Source organism: Hemibagrus wyckioides, linkage group LG29, assembly GCF_019097595.1.
Source record: "Hemibagrus wyckioides isolate EC202008001 linkage group LG29, SWU_Hwy_1.0, whole genome shotgun sequence".
NCBI lineage: Eukaryota > Metazoa > Chordata > Actinopteri > Siluriformes > Bagridae > Hemibagrus > Hemibagrus wyckioides.
Window position 1 is genome coordinate 12,574,312 of NC_080738.1, and position 17,150 is coordinate 12,591,461.

At 37.1% G+C, this 17,150-nt stretch overlaps 1 protein-coding gene across 5 annotated transcripts in view; it reads right to left on the minus strand.

Moving 5' to 3' along the window:
- The window catches only part of LOC131349275 (phospholipid-transporting ATPase ABCA1), a 160,837-nt gene that overhangs the window by 111,228 nt on the left and 32,459 nt on the right, over positions 1-17,150 (minus strand). For all 5 annotated transcript variants that reach the window (XR_009204058.1, XM_058384830.1, XM_058384828.1 and 2 more), the window contains exons 6-11: positions 16,084-16,211; positions 14,345-14,539; positions 9,183-9,269; positions 8,603-8,795; positions 4,989-5,128; positions 1,249-1,365 (exon numbers count right to left, since the gene is read on the minus strand). Coding sequence is in view for 4 of the 5 variants with exons in the window: in XM_058384830.1 (XP_058240813.1) it covers positions 1,249-1,365; positions 4,989-5,128; positions 8,603-8,795; positions 9,183-9,269; positions 14,345-14,539; positions 16,084-16,211 (860 nt within the window). In the remaining variant the exon portion in view is untranslated. The remainder of the gene's footprint in view (positions 1-1,248; positions 1,366-4,988; positions 5,129-8,602; positions 8,796-9,182; positions 9,270-14,344; positions 14,540-16,083; positions 16,212-17,150) is intronic.

Genomic DNA, 17,150 nt, shown 5'->3' on the forward strand with positions numbered 1-17,150 from the left:
TTTCAATTGACAAATTGAAAAAAAAAACAAAAAAAACAGCAACATTATTTGATGTTAAGTCTAAAAAAGAATACTTGTGATTTTATTGGTATGCGTATTTATTTATTTATTTATTTTAGATCTTTGTCAGAACCTATCTATCTATTTTAGTTCATTTTTATTTTTAATTTTAATTATTACATAAATAAAATGACATCTATTCTATTTTTCTAGTCTTCTAAAAGGCTATTAAAAGTATTTTTAAAAAGTGCATGTTTTAATTTAATTTTTATCTTAATGGCATGTTGGTTATATTAATACTACTACTACTACTACTACTACTACTACTACTAATAATAATAATAATAATAATAATCAATATTATTAATAATCAATATTATTATTATTATTATTATTATCATTATTGTGTAATAATATTTAATAATAATTATTATTATTATTATTGTTGTTGTTTATATATATTTAGTTAGATATTTATTTATGTGTTTTTTTATTATATTTTACTAGGCCTATTTATGTCAGCCTGTAATTACATTATATTTACTTTTGGATTTGATCTCATTTCAATAATATGACTTCTGCAGTTATAATTTAAGGTTATGTTAAATAATGTTATTATTGTGCGATGTCTGAGACCAAACCTGATCTCTTGTGTATTCTCAAACCCAATAACCTTTTTGTTGACAAAGTAGAACATGTCATTTTTACCATTTGAATATTAATTTTTGAATAATATTTTGTCTCCATATATATATATATATATATATATATATATATATATATATATATGTGTATAAATTTTCTTTTATTAGAAGCTCAGACTGAGTTTGCTAACACTTCACACTTCATGGATGCTTTTATAAACCACAGTCCAGGGTGTAAACAGCAAGAAAAACATTTCACGCCCGATACCTTTGTACTAATGCAGTAAAGAGACACTCAGACTTCAACTAAGCAAGTACGTCACCTCAGTTAAAGCACTAATATATTAGATAAACTCATTCAAACTCAAGCTTTTGGCAAATCCATCAACACAAATATGCTAATAATATAATCCAGTATAATATGCTAATGAATTGTTACCTTACTACGTGGCGGAGAATACATTAGCAGCAAGCTGTTAGCAAATGAAGCGTGCGTATATATTACACGTTAGGGCAGGTGCTACTGTAATTCAGCATGGATGTAGAATGAATGCAGGCGCTACATAAATAAAGAGCAGGAAAGTGTGTGGAAAGTGACTCTCACCCGGAGCTTGTTCATTTGTGTGCTGTTGTCGAAGAAGTTCCATATCTCGTCTTCGTTTTCCAGCCAAGCGGTGGCCAGTTCGCTGATTTTAGCCAGAGTGTCGAAGGTGCTGTTGGCCTGGACACACAAATTAAAAAAACAAATGACTAAAAAGATCATACAAGGTTGAAGTTAACAAGTATGTCATCGATGCTCATTAAGTTTGTCATACAAATAACTCTTTATGATTTGTTGGATTGTTGGGGTTGTCTTCAAGCTGCTTCCTGTACAGGGGTCATCACAGCAGATCCACATATTTGATTTTGGCACAGGATTTACACCTGATGCAACCTGTCCATTTTATCCAGCACTGAAAATTAACCCCTCAGTGGTTGGGTTGGTTCCCTGCCTGCTGCTGGATCGCCCAGGACTATAAATCTTTGCTGGACTAAGCCTTAATAAAGATTTTTGTATGTTTTATGTCAGTTCCTACTTCTAATTAACTATTTATAGCATGCATCATGCCATAATACATTCATGAAGTATTTATACAGTACATCCTATTAGAATTATTCATTAAAATGTCTTACACGTTATAGCAATCTGCATTAGGATATATTATCATGATTTAAAACAATTTACAAACACAGAATAATCCGAAAAACCTTCGTATTTTTTTTTCCTTCAATAAATCATTTATAATATCATAATCCAAACACTTTTATCATTTTATGTCAAGAATTTTACTAAGAATATGGCCATGAGTTAATAATCATATAATAATATCATAAACATAGGTTATAATGCACTGTAAACAACAAATATATTTATTCTATGTAAACTTTGTAATGCCTTATGACTGGAGCTATGAATGTATTCATTGGTTATTATGTGCTGTATTTGGCTTTTTTTAGGAAATGTTATGGTTTATGGTTTATTTAGGAAGCATGGAAGAAGAAGAAGAAGAAGAAGAAGAAGAAGAAGAAGAAGAAAGAGATTATCATTATCATCATCATTTGTGCATGATTTTCTGTAAAAGACTCACTAACAACATTCACATCAGGACACACACACACACACATACACACACACACACAAAACCGAGTGTTCTCAGAGCTGAATCTCAGTGTGTGTTAGAGACTCACGCAGTTCTCTATGATTTATAGCACAGTAGGAAAAGACATGACGAGTTTTAAAGCCGGTTCCTAGCAATAAAGCTTCGGAATTGTTTTTTAGTTGTGCATCTCATGAAACGTACGCTCCCATTTTAACCTGTCTTTAAAAAAAACACACCATGCAATCTCTGCGTGTCTCACATGAGCATGACTTACGCATGTAGAAAAAAAAAAAAAACGAGCCTAGCTGTTTTGTCTTTTTTTTGGTTTGTTTGTTTTGCACCCTCTTCCCATTTGTGGACTTCAATCTATCCGTAATTACACAACAATCTGCTGCTCATGTTGCAGTACCCTTTCAGAGGGAAGTGTTAGCCTCTATCCCGGTACGTGAGCTCAAAGATGATTGGTTAGTTTTGCTCTGTCTAAAATAAATAAATTAAAGTAAAAAAGTTTGCTATTTCCAAAAGTAAAATATCACGTACCAGTATTTACCGTTAGCAAGAATTTGGCTGTTATATGCTAGCTACTGGAATCGATGCTAGTTAACTCCGGTGTTAGCAAAGAAATCAGGCTAGCTTTGTTAAACAGAGCGTAACTTTAGCCAAAAGGTCAAATTAGATGTAGTTCATGCTTTATAAAGAAGCTATGAGATGGTCAGAGCAGATGATGAAATGGCCAGCAATGAACAAAAACAAAAAATGAGTGGAAAAAGTGAGCTCATGTAGCTAACCTAAAGTCATTTGCTGATAGCCAAAATCTAAACTTCAATTCAGTTCAATTCAATTTATTTGTATAGCGCCTTTTACAATGGACATTGTCTCAAAGCAGCTTCACAAAAGAAGAGAAACAGAGAAAGGAGAAAAAAATATATAAAATAAAATTATTAAACTATTTTATCCCTAATGAGCAAGACTGTGGCGACGGTGGAGAGGAAAAACTCTCTGTGATGATATGAGGAAGAAACCTTGAGAGGAACCAGGCTCAGAAGGGAACCTCATCCTCATTTGGGTGACACTGGGCAGTAAATAATGTAAATGTAAATAATGTCCTTTCTACAAAAGCAATCAGGGGCCCATGAAGAACTATTAGGTCAGTGTAGTTAGTGAGTTCATTATATGCACTAATTCCTTGCTGTCAGATGTAAAGGCAGATCTTAAAGCCTTGGGCAGTCCCTAAGTGGCTCTGTCCACGGCTGTCTCCTGGGACACAGGCTGTCCCCACGGATCCATCCACAGCATCAGTGTATAAATGTAAGTACACTTTTATCAATTTACCCTCCCCATGTTGTGTGCTAAGACATATGGAATGTACAACTAGCTGTAGAATATCTCGCTTATCCCATGGTCACTTTGATAAGTCGAATCTGTCATTAATGTTCATAGTGCAAAATGTAACTGTAAGATAACAGGAAATTTTCATTTTCTATACGGCTCTCTAGGTCTGGAAATCCTCCTGCTCTAAATTGCACACAGAGATAAAATTATGCGATAAGACTACATTGAATGAATTACAATTAAAAGATATTGGAGAGAGATTATGCGCGTGTGGAAATCCTGCAATTTAATACTGTGTTAACTTTTTCGAAAAGAACCCAGAGATAAAGTAGTGCGTTAAATGATTACGTTTAACGAAAGAAAACTAAAATTCTTCCACGATAATTGAAGTAAACTGAAGAGCAATGTATGGAAATTAGGAAATATTTACAAAAGTTGTCTTGCTCTGTATGTAACTGGTAACTGTATGTTACCATGGTTACAGCTGTTACTAGCTGTGATGATTGGAACTTTCTGTGCATTTTCCAGCCAATCAGAATCGAGTATTCGGACAGACGAGAATGTAATCAAATGTTTTGTAATGATATTGAGGGAAAAAATAGCGAGAGCGAGAGAGTGTAACGCAACCTCGCACGCCCACAAAGATGGCCATTTTGGTTCTTTTGGACTCCTGGACCTGGGCAGCTTAGGCGTCACTAGTGACCTCTTGAGTATAAGGTGAATGCTTTAAATCAGCCACACTGACTTTCCCTAAACACTAAAGATCTGTTCTGTACAGCTTAGTTTTAATAATAAAAGCTAAGCCTGCGGTAACACCATCAGAATCCTAATGTCATAAATTGGCCAGAATTCTGACTGTATTGTCTCACTGCATCCGAAGCTTTATGTCTCGACTCGGTCAAAAAGAATGAACATGTTTACTGCATAAAGAGGCACTCATACACACTCAAACACACACACACACCACACACACACACACACACAGATTAAGGGAGAAGACTGAGATGTAAATCAGTGAGATAATGAGGATAAGACATACATTCACCTAGACTTGCATATTTAGTGTGTGTGTGTGTGTGTTTGACACCTAATTTGAAGCCATAACCAAATACTGTTCCTTTACTCTCTTACTCATTTCATCCCCTGGGGAGCACTATCAGCCAAGATCAGTGTGGCAAAATATTGCTGTTTACACACACACACACACACACACACAGATACACTGCTTGGTAGATGAATAATCTTATCTTCATTATGTTGCTTACGTCATTTCTTAGTGTCTGTGTGTGTGTTTTAGAGAGTTAACCAAAAACCCATTCACCTTGCAAACCCAATGTGTGTGTGTGTGTCCTTGTGTATGTGTCTGTGGTACCTGTGCCATAACCCGCCGCGTGAAGGGTGTGTCTGGAGTGTAGAGGACTCGTCCTTGAAGAAGTGGGCGGAGACTAGTCCAGAAAAGACGCAGGGCGGATGTGCCTTTCATAGTGTCAATCAGATTCTGACAAAAATCACCTTCAGAGAAAGAGAGAGAGAGAGAGAGAGAGAGAGAGAAGATGTATTTGAAATTTGTCAAACACCTGAGCATCTGTTTGTGTTGCTTTGCAAACCCAACAGTAACAGCAGCATGAAACTGAAGACAGTCAAATGTTTGACTAAGAATAACTACCCATGACAGGAGGCATAAATTGCTAACGGGGCAGCAGAAGCATGCAGAGACAGCTTGTAAGTAATAAATATGTGATGACTATTTGTTCAAAAAATATGTTTGTCTGCTTAGACAGATGTATGAATTATCGAAAAATTTTCTACCTGTGAAATCTTTCCAGCCTCTACATAAAAACATCACCTGTACAAGATAAGTCTTAATATATAATATCTTTATATATATTATTACCCCTGACAATTTTCATAGCTAAACCAGGCACCGAACATATAACAGAGACTTTGTCAAAGGCAGTCAATGTTAATCTTGAACGTTTGAATGTTTGCCCCTTATATTCACGCAAGCTCATAACAAAGCATCAAGCACCTGTTCATTTTCCTCATATATACCCATGACACAGAGCTGCAATTTCAGCGACAGCGGCAAGCAAAAATGCGATAACGCGGCATCTGAATAGAGATTTTGTTAGTTCTATGCAAATTAGCTATGACACTAAGGTTCAAACCTTTGGCTCAAATGATTCCTTGGAATGACACTATGCTTCAAGGTTCAGTTTAGTTTCTGCTATTATTTTTCCTTCACACTTTAATATAGAAAACAATCAGTGACCAATCAGAATAGGGGATTTAAAATGGTACTTCATAAATGAACTGAGTTCAACCCATGTTGGATCTGGGAGTAATTGCTATGGACTCAACACAACAATGCAGCACAAAACACATTATCCTCAGGTGTGTTGGTGCTCTGGGAGAGAGCACAACATGTACTAGCTAGTTTACATCCTTAAGGATTCGACCTTTATAAATGCTCTCGCAAGTGCAAAGGCAGACTACTCACAGCAACCCAACAGGAACACTTTAAATCTCACAGAATAGCAGAGCAACAATTAGGCTGAAAACAGAAATAAGCCATGTGAGGACTGAATGGAGTTGGATTGAGTGTTAGTGGAGTATTGGTTCATTAATTTGTAAAGCCCAAGCAGCATAAATCCTCTGCAGAACGAGACTGACGAGCCAGGGTTTGGGCTTTCTGAGGAAATGTTATTAATAGAATACATGGCACAGTTGCTAATTAGCTTTATTCTGATGATATTCCACTAGAGACCTATAACACAACAATAACAACAACAACCATGTTTGGAGAATCAAAGTGAATAAAGGAGATTGGCTACAACAGATTCCTTGTGCGTTTAATGAAAATAAATTTTCGCTTAGCCTGAAAGGCCCTGAGAGGTCAATTATAAATATTTTCATAAGGTTTTGAACCAATATTACACCAAAAAGGCCTACCAGGCATAATTATATAAGAATTGCGCATTCTTGTTAGTTTGATAGATTCCATCAAGAAGGATCTTAACATCTTAACCAGAACTGGATTATGAGTGTTGACATGTTATATGTTTAGCTACTGATAGCTTAAACATTGTTTTGTGTCATTATAGTGTTCTTTTTTTTTTTTTTTTTAATTCATTAGCTTGTATTTTCTCAAGCTAGCAACAGTTACTCAAGGCTACTGTGGGCAAATAGTCTAATTTAAACCCCACAACCCTGACCAAGCAGCTACTAATGATGAATTAATGAATGAACTCGAGGCCAAAGAATGGAATTTGCACCTGTTTTGGTGTTCCTTTTCACCAAATTTCTTTGGCGTGTCACACTCTACAGTGTTTAACAGTGCATATGAAAGTAGACACTCAGAGCTTTAAGAATTTGTAGTCTAGATAAGTGTTAGCATACTAGGGAAAATATATTCATAGAAAAAATTTAAAAAATAAAATAGTTGAATAAATGGTGATATCAAACCCCAATGAAATTAAATTCCCCAAGGTGCTATTTTCAATCACTAAAATTCTGTGTAAGATTATATAAATAAATAAACACTTAGTGAACAAGGTCTCAAGTAGATGCAAGCTAAAATAGGCAAGGGCAAAAAAAAAAAAAAAAAAAAAATCAAATACATTGATCTGGCATAACATTATGACCACCTGCCTAATGTTGTGTTGGTCCCCATTTTGCTGCCAAAACAGCCCTGACCATATATATATATATATATATATATATATATATATATAGCTCTGGAAAAAATATAAGAGACCACTGCAAAATAACGAGTTTTTTCTTACAGGTGCATGTATTGGTGAGATGAACAGTTTTGTTTCATTTTTTGTGAACTGCTGACAATATTTCTCCTAAATTCAGAATATAACTATTGTTATTTAGAGTGTATATTTAAAGGAAATGACAACACAGAAAAATAACCCAAGATCATGCAGTATTTGCAGAGCTTTAATAACTCAAATAAAACAGAATGCAAATAATTTGTAAACAAATTCAAAGAAATCAGTATTTGGTGGAATAACCCTGATTTGCATGCGTTTTGGCTCCATGCTCTTCACCAGTTTTCCACATTGCTGTTGGGTAACATTATACGACTCTTTTTGCAGAAAAGCAAACAGCTCAGCTTTGCTTGATGGTTTGTGACCATCCATCTTCCTCTTGATGACATTCCAGAGGTTTTCAATAGGGTTCAAATCTGAAGATTGGGCAGTGGTCTCTTATTTTTTTCCAGAGCTGTATATCAGTAGTGGGCCATCAGGGCCATCAAGCCCTTCTCTGCTGGCCTAAACAGCAGTGATCTGAATCACTGACTTGCATTTTAATATATTTAATATATTTTTCCATGAATGTGTATTAAATTATTCCCAATAGTCTATTCTCTACATTTCATAGCTTTTCTCTTGGTTGCACTGCTTCCAGTAGTGTATATTTATGATAAGAGTATTTATCCAATCATATTTCAGCCAGTGGATGACATCATGTGATGCCAGGGTGAAAGAAATCTGCCTTAAGGCCTTCAGAATTAATACTGCAGGCGCCCATAGCTTAAAATAAGTGGCAATGAAATTGTTCCATTAACCAATCAAATTTCAAGTTGGCATCACTGGGGCCATCTATACGATTATGTCAGCAATTTCCCGTCCTTTGATTGGATAATTGGAGTAGACAGAGGCAGCGAACTGCACATATGCATTGTTTCTATATTCTCTGCATCTCATTTCGGATGCTGCGTCCTCCGGAGATTGCAGTTTGCTGCATGTGTCATCAAGAATGTCTTTTTTTATATATATATTTAACTGCTTAGAACATAATATCTGTTTGTTTCAAATAATGTATTTGGTTACATTCTTAATAATTACCAACATAGTACAGATTGTGTTGTAGTGTAGGCTGTAGATTTTATTGTAGTTAGCCCAATTCCTCAACTGTTCAACTGTTAAAACCAACACTACCTGTTGCAATCTTTGAATCATTATATGCACTTACTTGAGTTTCCGACAGATGAGTTGGAGCTTAGTGAGAGTGTGGATTGTGTTGTCAATCGAATCGGCTTTGCACTGCTGGTATTGGAGCTTGAATTCCCACCACACATCAACAGGGTCAAACTACCGAAAGGATTTGAGCGGAAGTCTAGAGAGTTCACGGCATTAAGGATTGCTGTGGTCTGTAATTTTGATACCTGTTCAGAGTGACAGAGTTGTACCATCAGTACAGTGTACTATCCATTGAATCCAACCAAAATTTGGAGCATTTGCAAGTGGATGTGAGTTTGAATGTTGTTGGTTACAGTGAAATGATGTTCTAAGAAAATCTAAGACAACCAATAATGATTTAACGTCTTGTTGTTTTACATAATGACCTTAAAATAGTGCACCACATTTAAATGCTGTTTTGTCCTTTCCAAAGATCACCACATTCAAATAATAGTCTAACAACAAAATTACTTCTGGTCATAGACAAGAGCTCCAGAGGACACAGACACAGAGGACACAGGATACAGTTGGCATTGTTGAAATGGAATTCGTATGCAAATTCATTCAAACTAGAGCACAGAAGCAGATCTCACCTGACTCGCCAGAGGGGTTGCATGGGAACTGGTGCTGGCCAGCAAAGTGGCGAAATCTACAGGGTTCACATTCAGAGCGAAAGGCACCTAAAGGAAGGAAAGATGGTGCTGTTATAGTACAGTGTGTTCATTTTACTCATTTGGTAGATACCAGTAATCAAGATCCACTGAGTGTTAATGCCCCACAGCTCTGTGATTAAATCTTGAGCTTGGGACTATTGGAGTTGGGTTTTATTTGGGTTCTGTGGTTTCCTCCAACCTTTCAAAACATTCATGAGGTGGACTCGCACCAAGGTGTGAATGTGTGTGCATGGAGCAATGTGATAGACATGGCATCTCATCCAATCTGTATTCCCAGGATAAGCTCTGGATCCACTATAACCTTGACCAGGGTACCGAAGATGAAGATGACTCCCATTAGGTGCCACCACAGTGGATGCTCTGGTTTTAATTAGTTTTAAACTAGATGGACTTCCTGGTGGAAGCTTCCCATAAACTTATGACTGGGTTGATTCCCTAAACAGGAATTGAACCCAGGCCATAGCACTGAGAATCCTAGCCATTTGACCAGCAGGGAAAGAGAGAAGGAAGGAAGGAGGGAAGGAAGGACAGAACAAATGTATGAACCACCATAGAGGATACGATCCAACATTAAAGCTGAGCAGTTGAGACATAATGGTCTTGCTCAAGGGCCCAACAGTTGGACGTCACGGTATTTGAACACAACCTTTATGATCGGTAGCACAAACACATCATCTGCCATCGTCTCAGCACAGCTGGACTACATAAGTCGATTCAGCGTAATGATCCGCTATCATTATGCAGTTTCAGACTCTTCTTAATGTCCTAGGAGGTCTATAATTAAAGCACCAAAGCCACAGATTGTTCATTCAATCTCCCTGACCTTGAGATAGAGACAAAGAAATCAGCGAATGTGTTGCTGGGATTGAGGGGCATCCAGAGCCTCTGGCTGTGATAAGACCTAGAAGAAGCTGTCCATCCGAACTGGATTTTAAGCCACAAATGGCAGACTGGGGGGCATTAATCTATACCCAATATTACCTTTGGAATTCACCCACCTGCTCAGGCTAAAAAGCATTAGACCATGTAATGCATTGTATCCGTTATGAGAGAGTGGATGTCTGGGTGCAGTGCTATATGGGCAGCTTTCTGCAGCATTAGGTGAGACCATGTCATGCACACACACACACACACACACACACACACACATACACGCACACACACGAGGTAATAAACACTAATTGAATGGTGGCCTTTTATCCTCAATTTGTGCACACACAGCTCGGGGAGCTATAACTATTTCTCGTTTCAGGAGCTTAACTACTTGCATAAACTACTTAAACTCCACCGGCTACAAATAATAAGGTCTGCTTTCTCCAGCCTGCATCCTGAAGACACATTTACACTCTCCTGTGAATCTCTCATGGAAATGCGCTCTCTAGGCTAATAAAGAGAAATCAGGCAGCTCAGATCTGTAGATCAAGGCTCCAATCTTCTCTTCTTCGACAACAGCGGCTTCCATCCATCAGTGACTTGTACTCCAGGCCAAATGCATCATTCAGAATGATTTAATCTCTCTGATGTCTCTGAATGAAATGTTTTCTGTAGGGAGAGATCTTAGGAAAGAAAACGGGCCAATGTGTTTGGCATGATGTGTGAAATAAACCGAATAAACTGCCAAAACGGAGAGCTTGTCACTTTGTCCTTGACATCTGTAATGGTTCCCTTCGAGGGGGGGGCGGGATTTAGAGATGACAGAATTAGAATTGCAGAAAAATAAACCGCAGAAGAAAATCATCCCTATATATATATATATATATATATATATATATATATATATATATATATATATATATATATATATATATATATATATATATATGTGTGTGTGTGTGTGTGTGTTTTTCTGAAGAAATTAGTTATTAAATGTATCTCTAATTGCTCTTCTGCTCTTTATCACTGCAATCGTGGCATGTTGCCAAATGTACCCAATTTACACATACAAAAAAAAGGCACTGAACTGTAGTTTTAAAGCATCATCGTTTGTTATAAGTGTGGCACCCTCGAGAGTATGTCTTTTGTGCTTTCGTAAAAGGAAAATAATTGTAAAAGAAATCATTAAGACACTCGATTGGTCGGTAAGGACAAGTTATACTGTACATTTGTGGCTAAACTGACATTATATGTACCTTGGTGGATCCAAAATGCACCTGAACCGAATCTATCATTTCTAAACGTGTACAGAGATCAGCTGGTCACATGACTGGCCTTTAAAGGCCATGGAAAAGATCTGGACTTGACCTGGACCAGACAGCAGAATATTAATGAAAGGACTCATTGGCTTGACTGGCATGCTAAAAAACATAATTTATCAGCTATGTAGTGATTTTAGAAGAACTGTCAGGAATGATGGGAAATTTATTGGATAAAAAAAATAGCCATATCCACTAAATCCTCTTAAAGCTCCAAGATTTGTCACTTGTCCGTATTTAGGTATGCAGTTGGTTTTTAGGAAACAGAACAGTTCACTGAGGAGACGTGTACATACAAATCATCACTGGGTTTAGTAGAGAATTAATATTTAAGGATGTGACTTGGTACATCTGATGACCATCCAATCATGTGATCCAATCATCTTATTCTATCTTTTTCTATGAGAAAAAAATCAGGTAAATCCTAAAAAACGCTTATTTGATTTGTGTCTTGCAGGTTCTTTGTTGTTGTTCTTTCGACTGCTCACTGTTTGGGATTGCTACAACGGATCATTTGGTCAGCATATTTTCAGTTTGGCACAGGTTTTACGCTGGATGCCCTTCCTGATGCAACCCTTCCATTTAATCTGGGCTTAGGACAGGCACTGAGAGTTAACTCTAAAGTGGCTGGGTTAGCACTAACCCTAACCCTTGCCCAGGAATTGAACCCCGGGCCACGGCCTTGCATGTTCTTTGTTAAGCCCAGTAACATGTTTTTTAACATTCAGGGTTTTCCTGATTAGGACTATATTCACAGTTGAGCTTCACAGAACACATTGATATTCAGACATTATTTATTAACTGTGACGATTTAAACTTAAAAATGAAAAGTGTGATAAAATCATCTAAATCCCATGCATACATTATATTACCTTGATTTAATAGCGTATGATCTAATAGCTTACAATCTAATAGCACAATAAGAAAATCAATAAATATAATACAAAGATGTGCAGAATCAAGTGCTATTTTTTAAGAGTGGAAGGCTTAATGAGTAATATCATGTGAATATACAGGCAGTATGTCCTACGCTGTTGATTTCTGTGCATTCATATATTATTGTCACATCAACTACAACTCCCAAAATACATTGCAGCCTACAAATATGCTCCAACTCCTGACCTACATGTTCCAGCTCAGCTGATTACTGATCACGTACACTTAGAATTAATCACACACAATACTGAGTCAGAGTGAAGTATTGCTTAGTGTAGACTTTGGACATAATCAACCAAGCTTTGTTGTTTATGATTTACTTGACCACTGCCTTTTTATATTGATAAGAGAAACTCTGAGGAATCTCTGAATCTGTAAAAAGTAAGGTTTATAAGAACCAAGTAGGAAGTAGTCTTACATATCCAGAATTTCAGGCTGATGGCAGAAGGTCTGGACTCCATAGTAGATTTTATTGGCCAAGGAATTCCCCAATAGTGCATCTGACTGACACATCAAGACACCAATAACCTTTTGTAAGTCAGTGTTCCTACAAAACCTACGGTGTGTAACTATAGATTGTTCATTTAAGAAAGTTGTGCAAATTAATGAGTCTATACCATAAATGTCACATAATTTGGAAAATTCATTGTTTAGCTGATCCTCATGAGCGCTCATTGTCATGGTTGTAAACACGACAGCTTCCTTCTTCCATGAGGGAAGTAGAGCATCACGACGGCTATGTTTCCAGGAGGACCGTTAAAAAACACGACACGTTTCCCAAAAACCCTCGAGAATCCAACCATTCAGAAGACATCTTCAAAATTCCTGAAGTGTTTCCAATTTTGCGTGCCATATGCATTTAGCCAATGGGTCAGGGGCATGATGTCTGAGGCTGAGAATAAGTAGGAAGTAGAGTTGGTACAAACTGAGGACATTAAAGGACAAAATGGACTCCATGATTGGAAACTCAATCAAGTATTTATCTAAGCATTTGTTGCAACGCAACCAATATACTTAAAACTCTGAATACAGCTGTTGTCCTGTCAGAGGGTTTTGAATGGACTTGAGGATGTCCATTAGAAAAAAACAGGGAAAAGTTATAGTCAAAATGTCTAACTCTCTCTCTCTCTTTCTTAGTATTTTAGTCTCTGTCTCTATCATTCTCCTTCTCTGGGTCAAAAGAAAAGTGCTTCATCTGTTCTTGCTGTCTCTTCAGTTACTGCACAGTTTTTGGCCTTTATAGGCCTTTGTAAGCTCAAATGGACTTTTTTCACTCAGTGAATGTCTGCACTCATCATTTATTTAGTACACACACACACACACACACACACACACACACATACATTCATGCAGACAGAACCATGTATGGAGCACTTTCAAAGATAACCTCTGGCATGGCAGGCTTTCATCTTTGCATGTCTAAAGTGCTGAAAAGAATATAGCAAATCCTCCCATCTAATCAAGCCATAATTCTACAAAGGCTCAAGAGGATTTGAAAGGTTCGAAAAAAAAACAGAGAATATAAAGCGAATATCTCCTATCCCTATAAGAAGCTTCGCTTCTGCTCCAAGGCAACAAATCTCGCTTTTCACAAGAGGACCTTCAAAACAGAAAGCTTTTAGAGAAAAGAAAATCAAATCGTTATGCATCTTTGGACTAATTATAACTAAAAATCGTCAGCGTCTTTGGAGATTTAATTTACAAAAGGACAAAAAAAGGATGTTGAGAAAAATAGACAACAACTTTCACATGCAGTGTGACAAAATGTGACATGGATCATTATCCTCAATGGTGCACTTCTGAAAAGCATGAAGTTTATTTTATTCGTAATTTGACCATATATGCGTTAAAAGTACAGGTTAAAAAGAACAGTTCTTATGTGAGCTGAAGCGAATTCATTTTCCCCACCATGGTGGTATTTTGTAGAAATACTCTAAACTAAGATTTACTTACAGCAGCTAGGAGTTTTCTGTTGTCCAGATTTTGGACGAGAACAGCTCTGGTCTGAAGAAGCTGATTGGGCGTCAGGGAGCATGTGACGTTCTGGAATTCCTGTCTCTGAATTGTTGAGTTGAACTCCAGGAAGCGGTCGACTGAGGAGCCACAAAGAGTGGATTGCAAGTCCGTCTCACGTGTGAGTGCAGGTAACTGTACGTAGAGATTATGATGTAAGACCAAAACACAACACAATAACACAAACTGGGTTTCATAGAGAGAAATATTCAGAGTCTGCTTATATAGCATTAAATGGATTCCAGTTACAGATATGACATTATAACTAAAAGTGAGAGCCAGAAGGTGGCATGGGCATGAGGGGACCCTGGGGCAGAAAGCATTCCACCACTCCAGTGTCAAAAAATGATGTGAATGAGCACGAATTGGGGGTGGGGGTGAAAGAAATGGTGTGAAAGCTTGAAAACATCACAGTTCACTAAAACTCTGCACACCTGTGAACCCCCAGTGATCTACAGCTTTACGTATCAGACAAGCTATTTATTTATTTTTTTATAAGTAATGATCACAAAGTGACAAACATTAAAAAAAATGTGTCTGAGTCACAGACATTAATTAGAAGCTGGAGGGCTTTGTAGGAAAACGTCTGTCATTGATGTACTACTTTATTTTATGAGGTTGTCATTGCTGATAATTATGTCAATAGCGTTTAAGCCCAAACACTTTTGGCCTCTAAGCTAAATAAATAAATAAAGTGGGATAGAAAATACCGACTAAAGAAGCAGAGAGCTAGACAGATTTTTATTCAGTGTTATGAAATGTAATATGATGTAACATAACAGTAAGAGATCATTAGAAGGGATAATACTATCTGATTAACTCAATTAATGAATTACATATTTATGTATTTAATATCGGCCTCAAGTGTTATTTTATTAATTTAATTTAATTTAATTTAATTTAATTTAATTTAATTTAATTTAATTTAATTTAATTTAATTTAATTTAATTTAATTTTTAATTTTTGCATGTTTTAAGCCCAAAGCCTAACTTTCAGTTTGATGTAATGTCTGGTTAAGACTAGGTGTATATGCGCTTGAAGTCTTTTTCCAGAAAAAAAGAGTCAATTGTTCATTTGTATACCATGGCAAAAATGAAGCTACAAGTTTGTTCACATTGTGGGAAGAGAACCAACTAAACTGAATAGAATATACTGCAGAAAATAATGCAGAGAGAGAGAACATTCTTGAGCACATCCCTACTTGAGCTCAATTATAATCCCGAGTGATGTAGCTGTGGTTGAGGAACTGTCAGAGCTAGCGCTAGAGTTCACATGATGACAGTCCTGTCCGTCACAGTACGACTCGTACTCTCTCTCCCTTCTACACAACAACTATCACGCTTCAGTCTGTCATATCAACGCAGAACGACCTGACATTTCCTGCCCTTTAAATGATATGTTATTCTGAACTATCTGCAGAGTTATGATGCGTCTAAAAATCCCAACACATGATTGAAGCTCTGCTAATGACACTGAGGGTTTGAAGGAGATCTTTGCATCACTGACAGGATTACCTTTGCTGAAGTTTAGACTCTGAGCAAATGACTTCGAGTAGCATGGCTGTGCATCCTGTACATGCACAGTCAGCAATTCCTGCTCTGATCTGTTTAAAGTCTTGTGAGTTTGTGAAGTCTACAAATAGTCTATACATATAGCTTGTAGTGTGCTTGCATTATACCTGATTGAGTCGGAGTCTCACGCTCATCAGCCTCTGGGCAGTCGAACTTGATACTGAAAGGTTGCTCTTAAGGTATTCGGAGAGCGTCTCATTATCTCTCAGCACACTGTGCAAAGGAATTGACCGACCTACAATAAACACACACACACACACACATACACACACACACATATAAAGAAGCCGGTTTGCAGGAGCCAGTATGTTACCTCTTTATGAAAAGTGTTTTTAATTCATCAAATTCATAAGTCATCCTGCCTCCTAACCAAATATAGTTTAAATCCATCAGCTGCAATGTGATACAGAACTGCAATCGAAGCCAAAAGTCATCACCGACTTATTTTCACCGAGATTCCATGGCTTATAAGTGGTTGCTAATTAGCGGCTAACCGAATCTGCCGTCTATGAACGTTATCAACCATGTGTGAAGCAATGTTAATATACTCCTACCACAGGGGCTGTGTTTTATTATCCTCTTATTGGTGTGCCTCCTGATATAAAGCTGGAGGTGTGTATTAGATTTGTGTTACGCTGTGCGCTTGTGTGGCTGTGTGAGGGGGTGTAGCGAGTGGGAGGATGATAATATTTAGATGGTCATCGTGGGACAGGCTGAGCCTTATTAAACACATGTTGGTCCTTAAAGAGTTGTTCGACTGTAATGAAATACACCGAGCCAGCTTCACACAGCTACATCTGAAAACACACACACACACACACCACATTTGTCTTAAAGAAATATTAACTGTTCGTAAGGCTTCATGACACCTACATAAACTTCATGACAACCCGACCTGACAGAACCAGGCATAGTTAAGATAGTGTTATGACACCCTTATGTCACCTTAGAGCCTTAGTGCAAAACTCACTGTACTTCTGGCATGTCAAAGTCAGAGAAAAGTCTGGAAAAATGTATTTAACTGTCATTTCAGTGCCATGATGCTGCTAGGGGCGTTCATAAAAATGCAGAAGTATAAAGTGAGCTATGAGGAAATTCAAACAAATGTCAGGTGTGATGATCTTATGTAGGCTTTTGGACAGAGAGCAAAACATATTTCAGGTTAACCTTAATG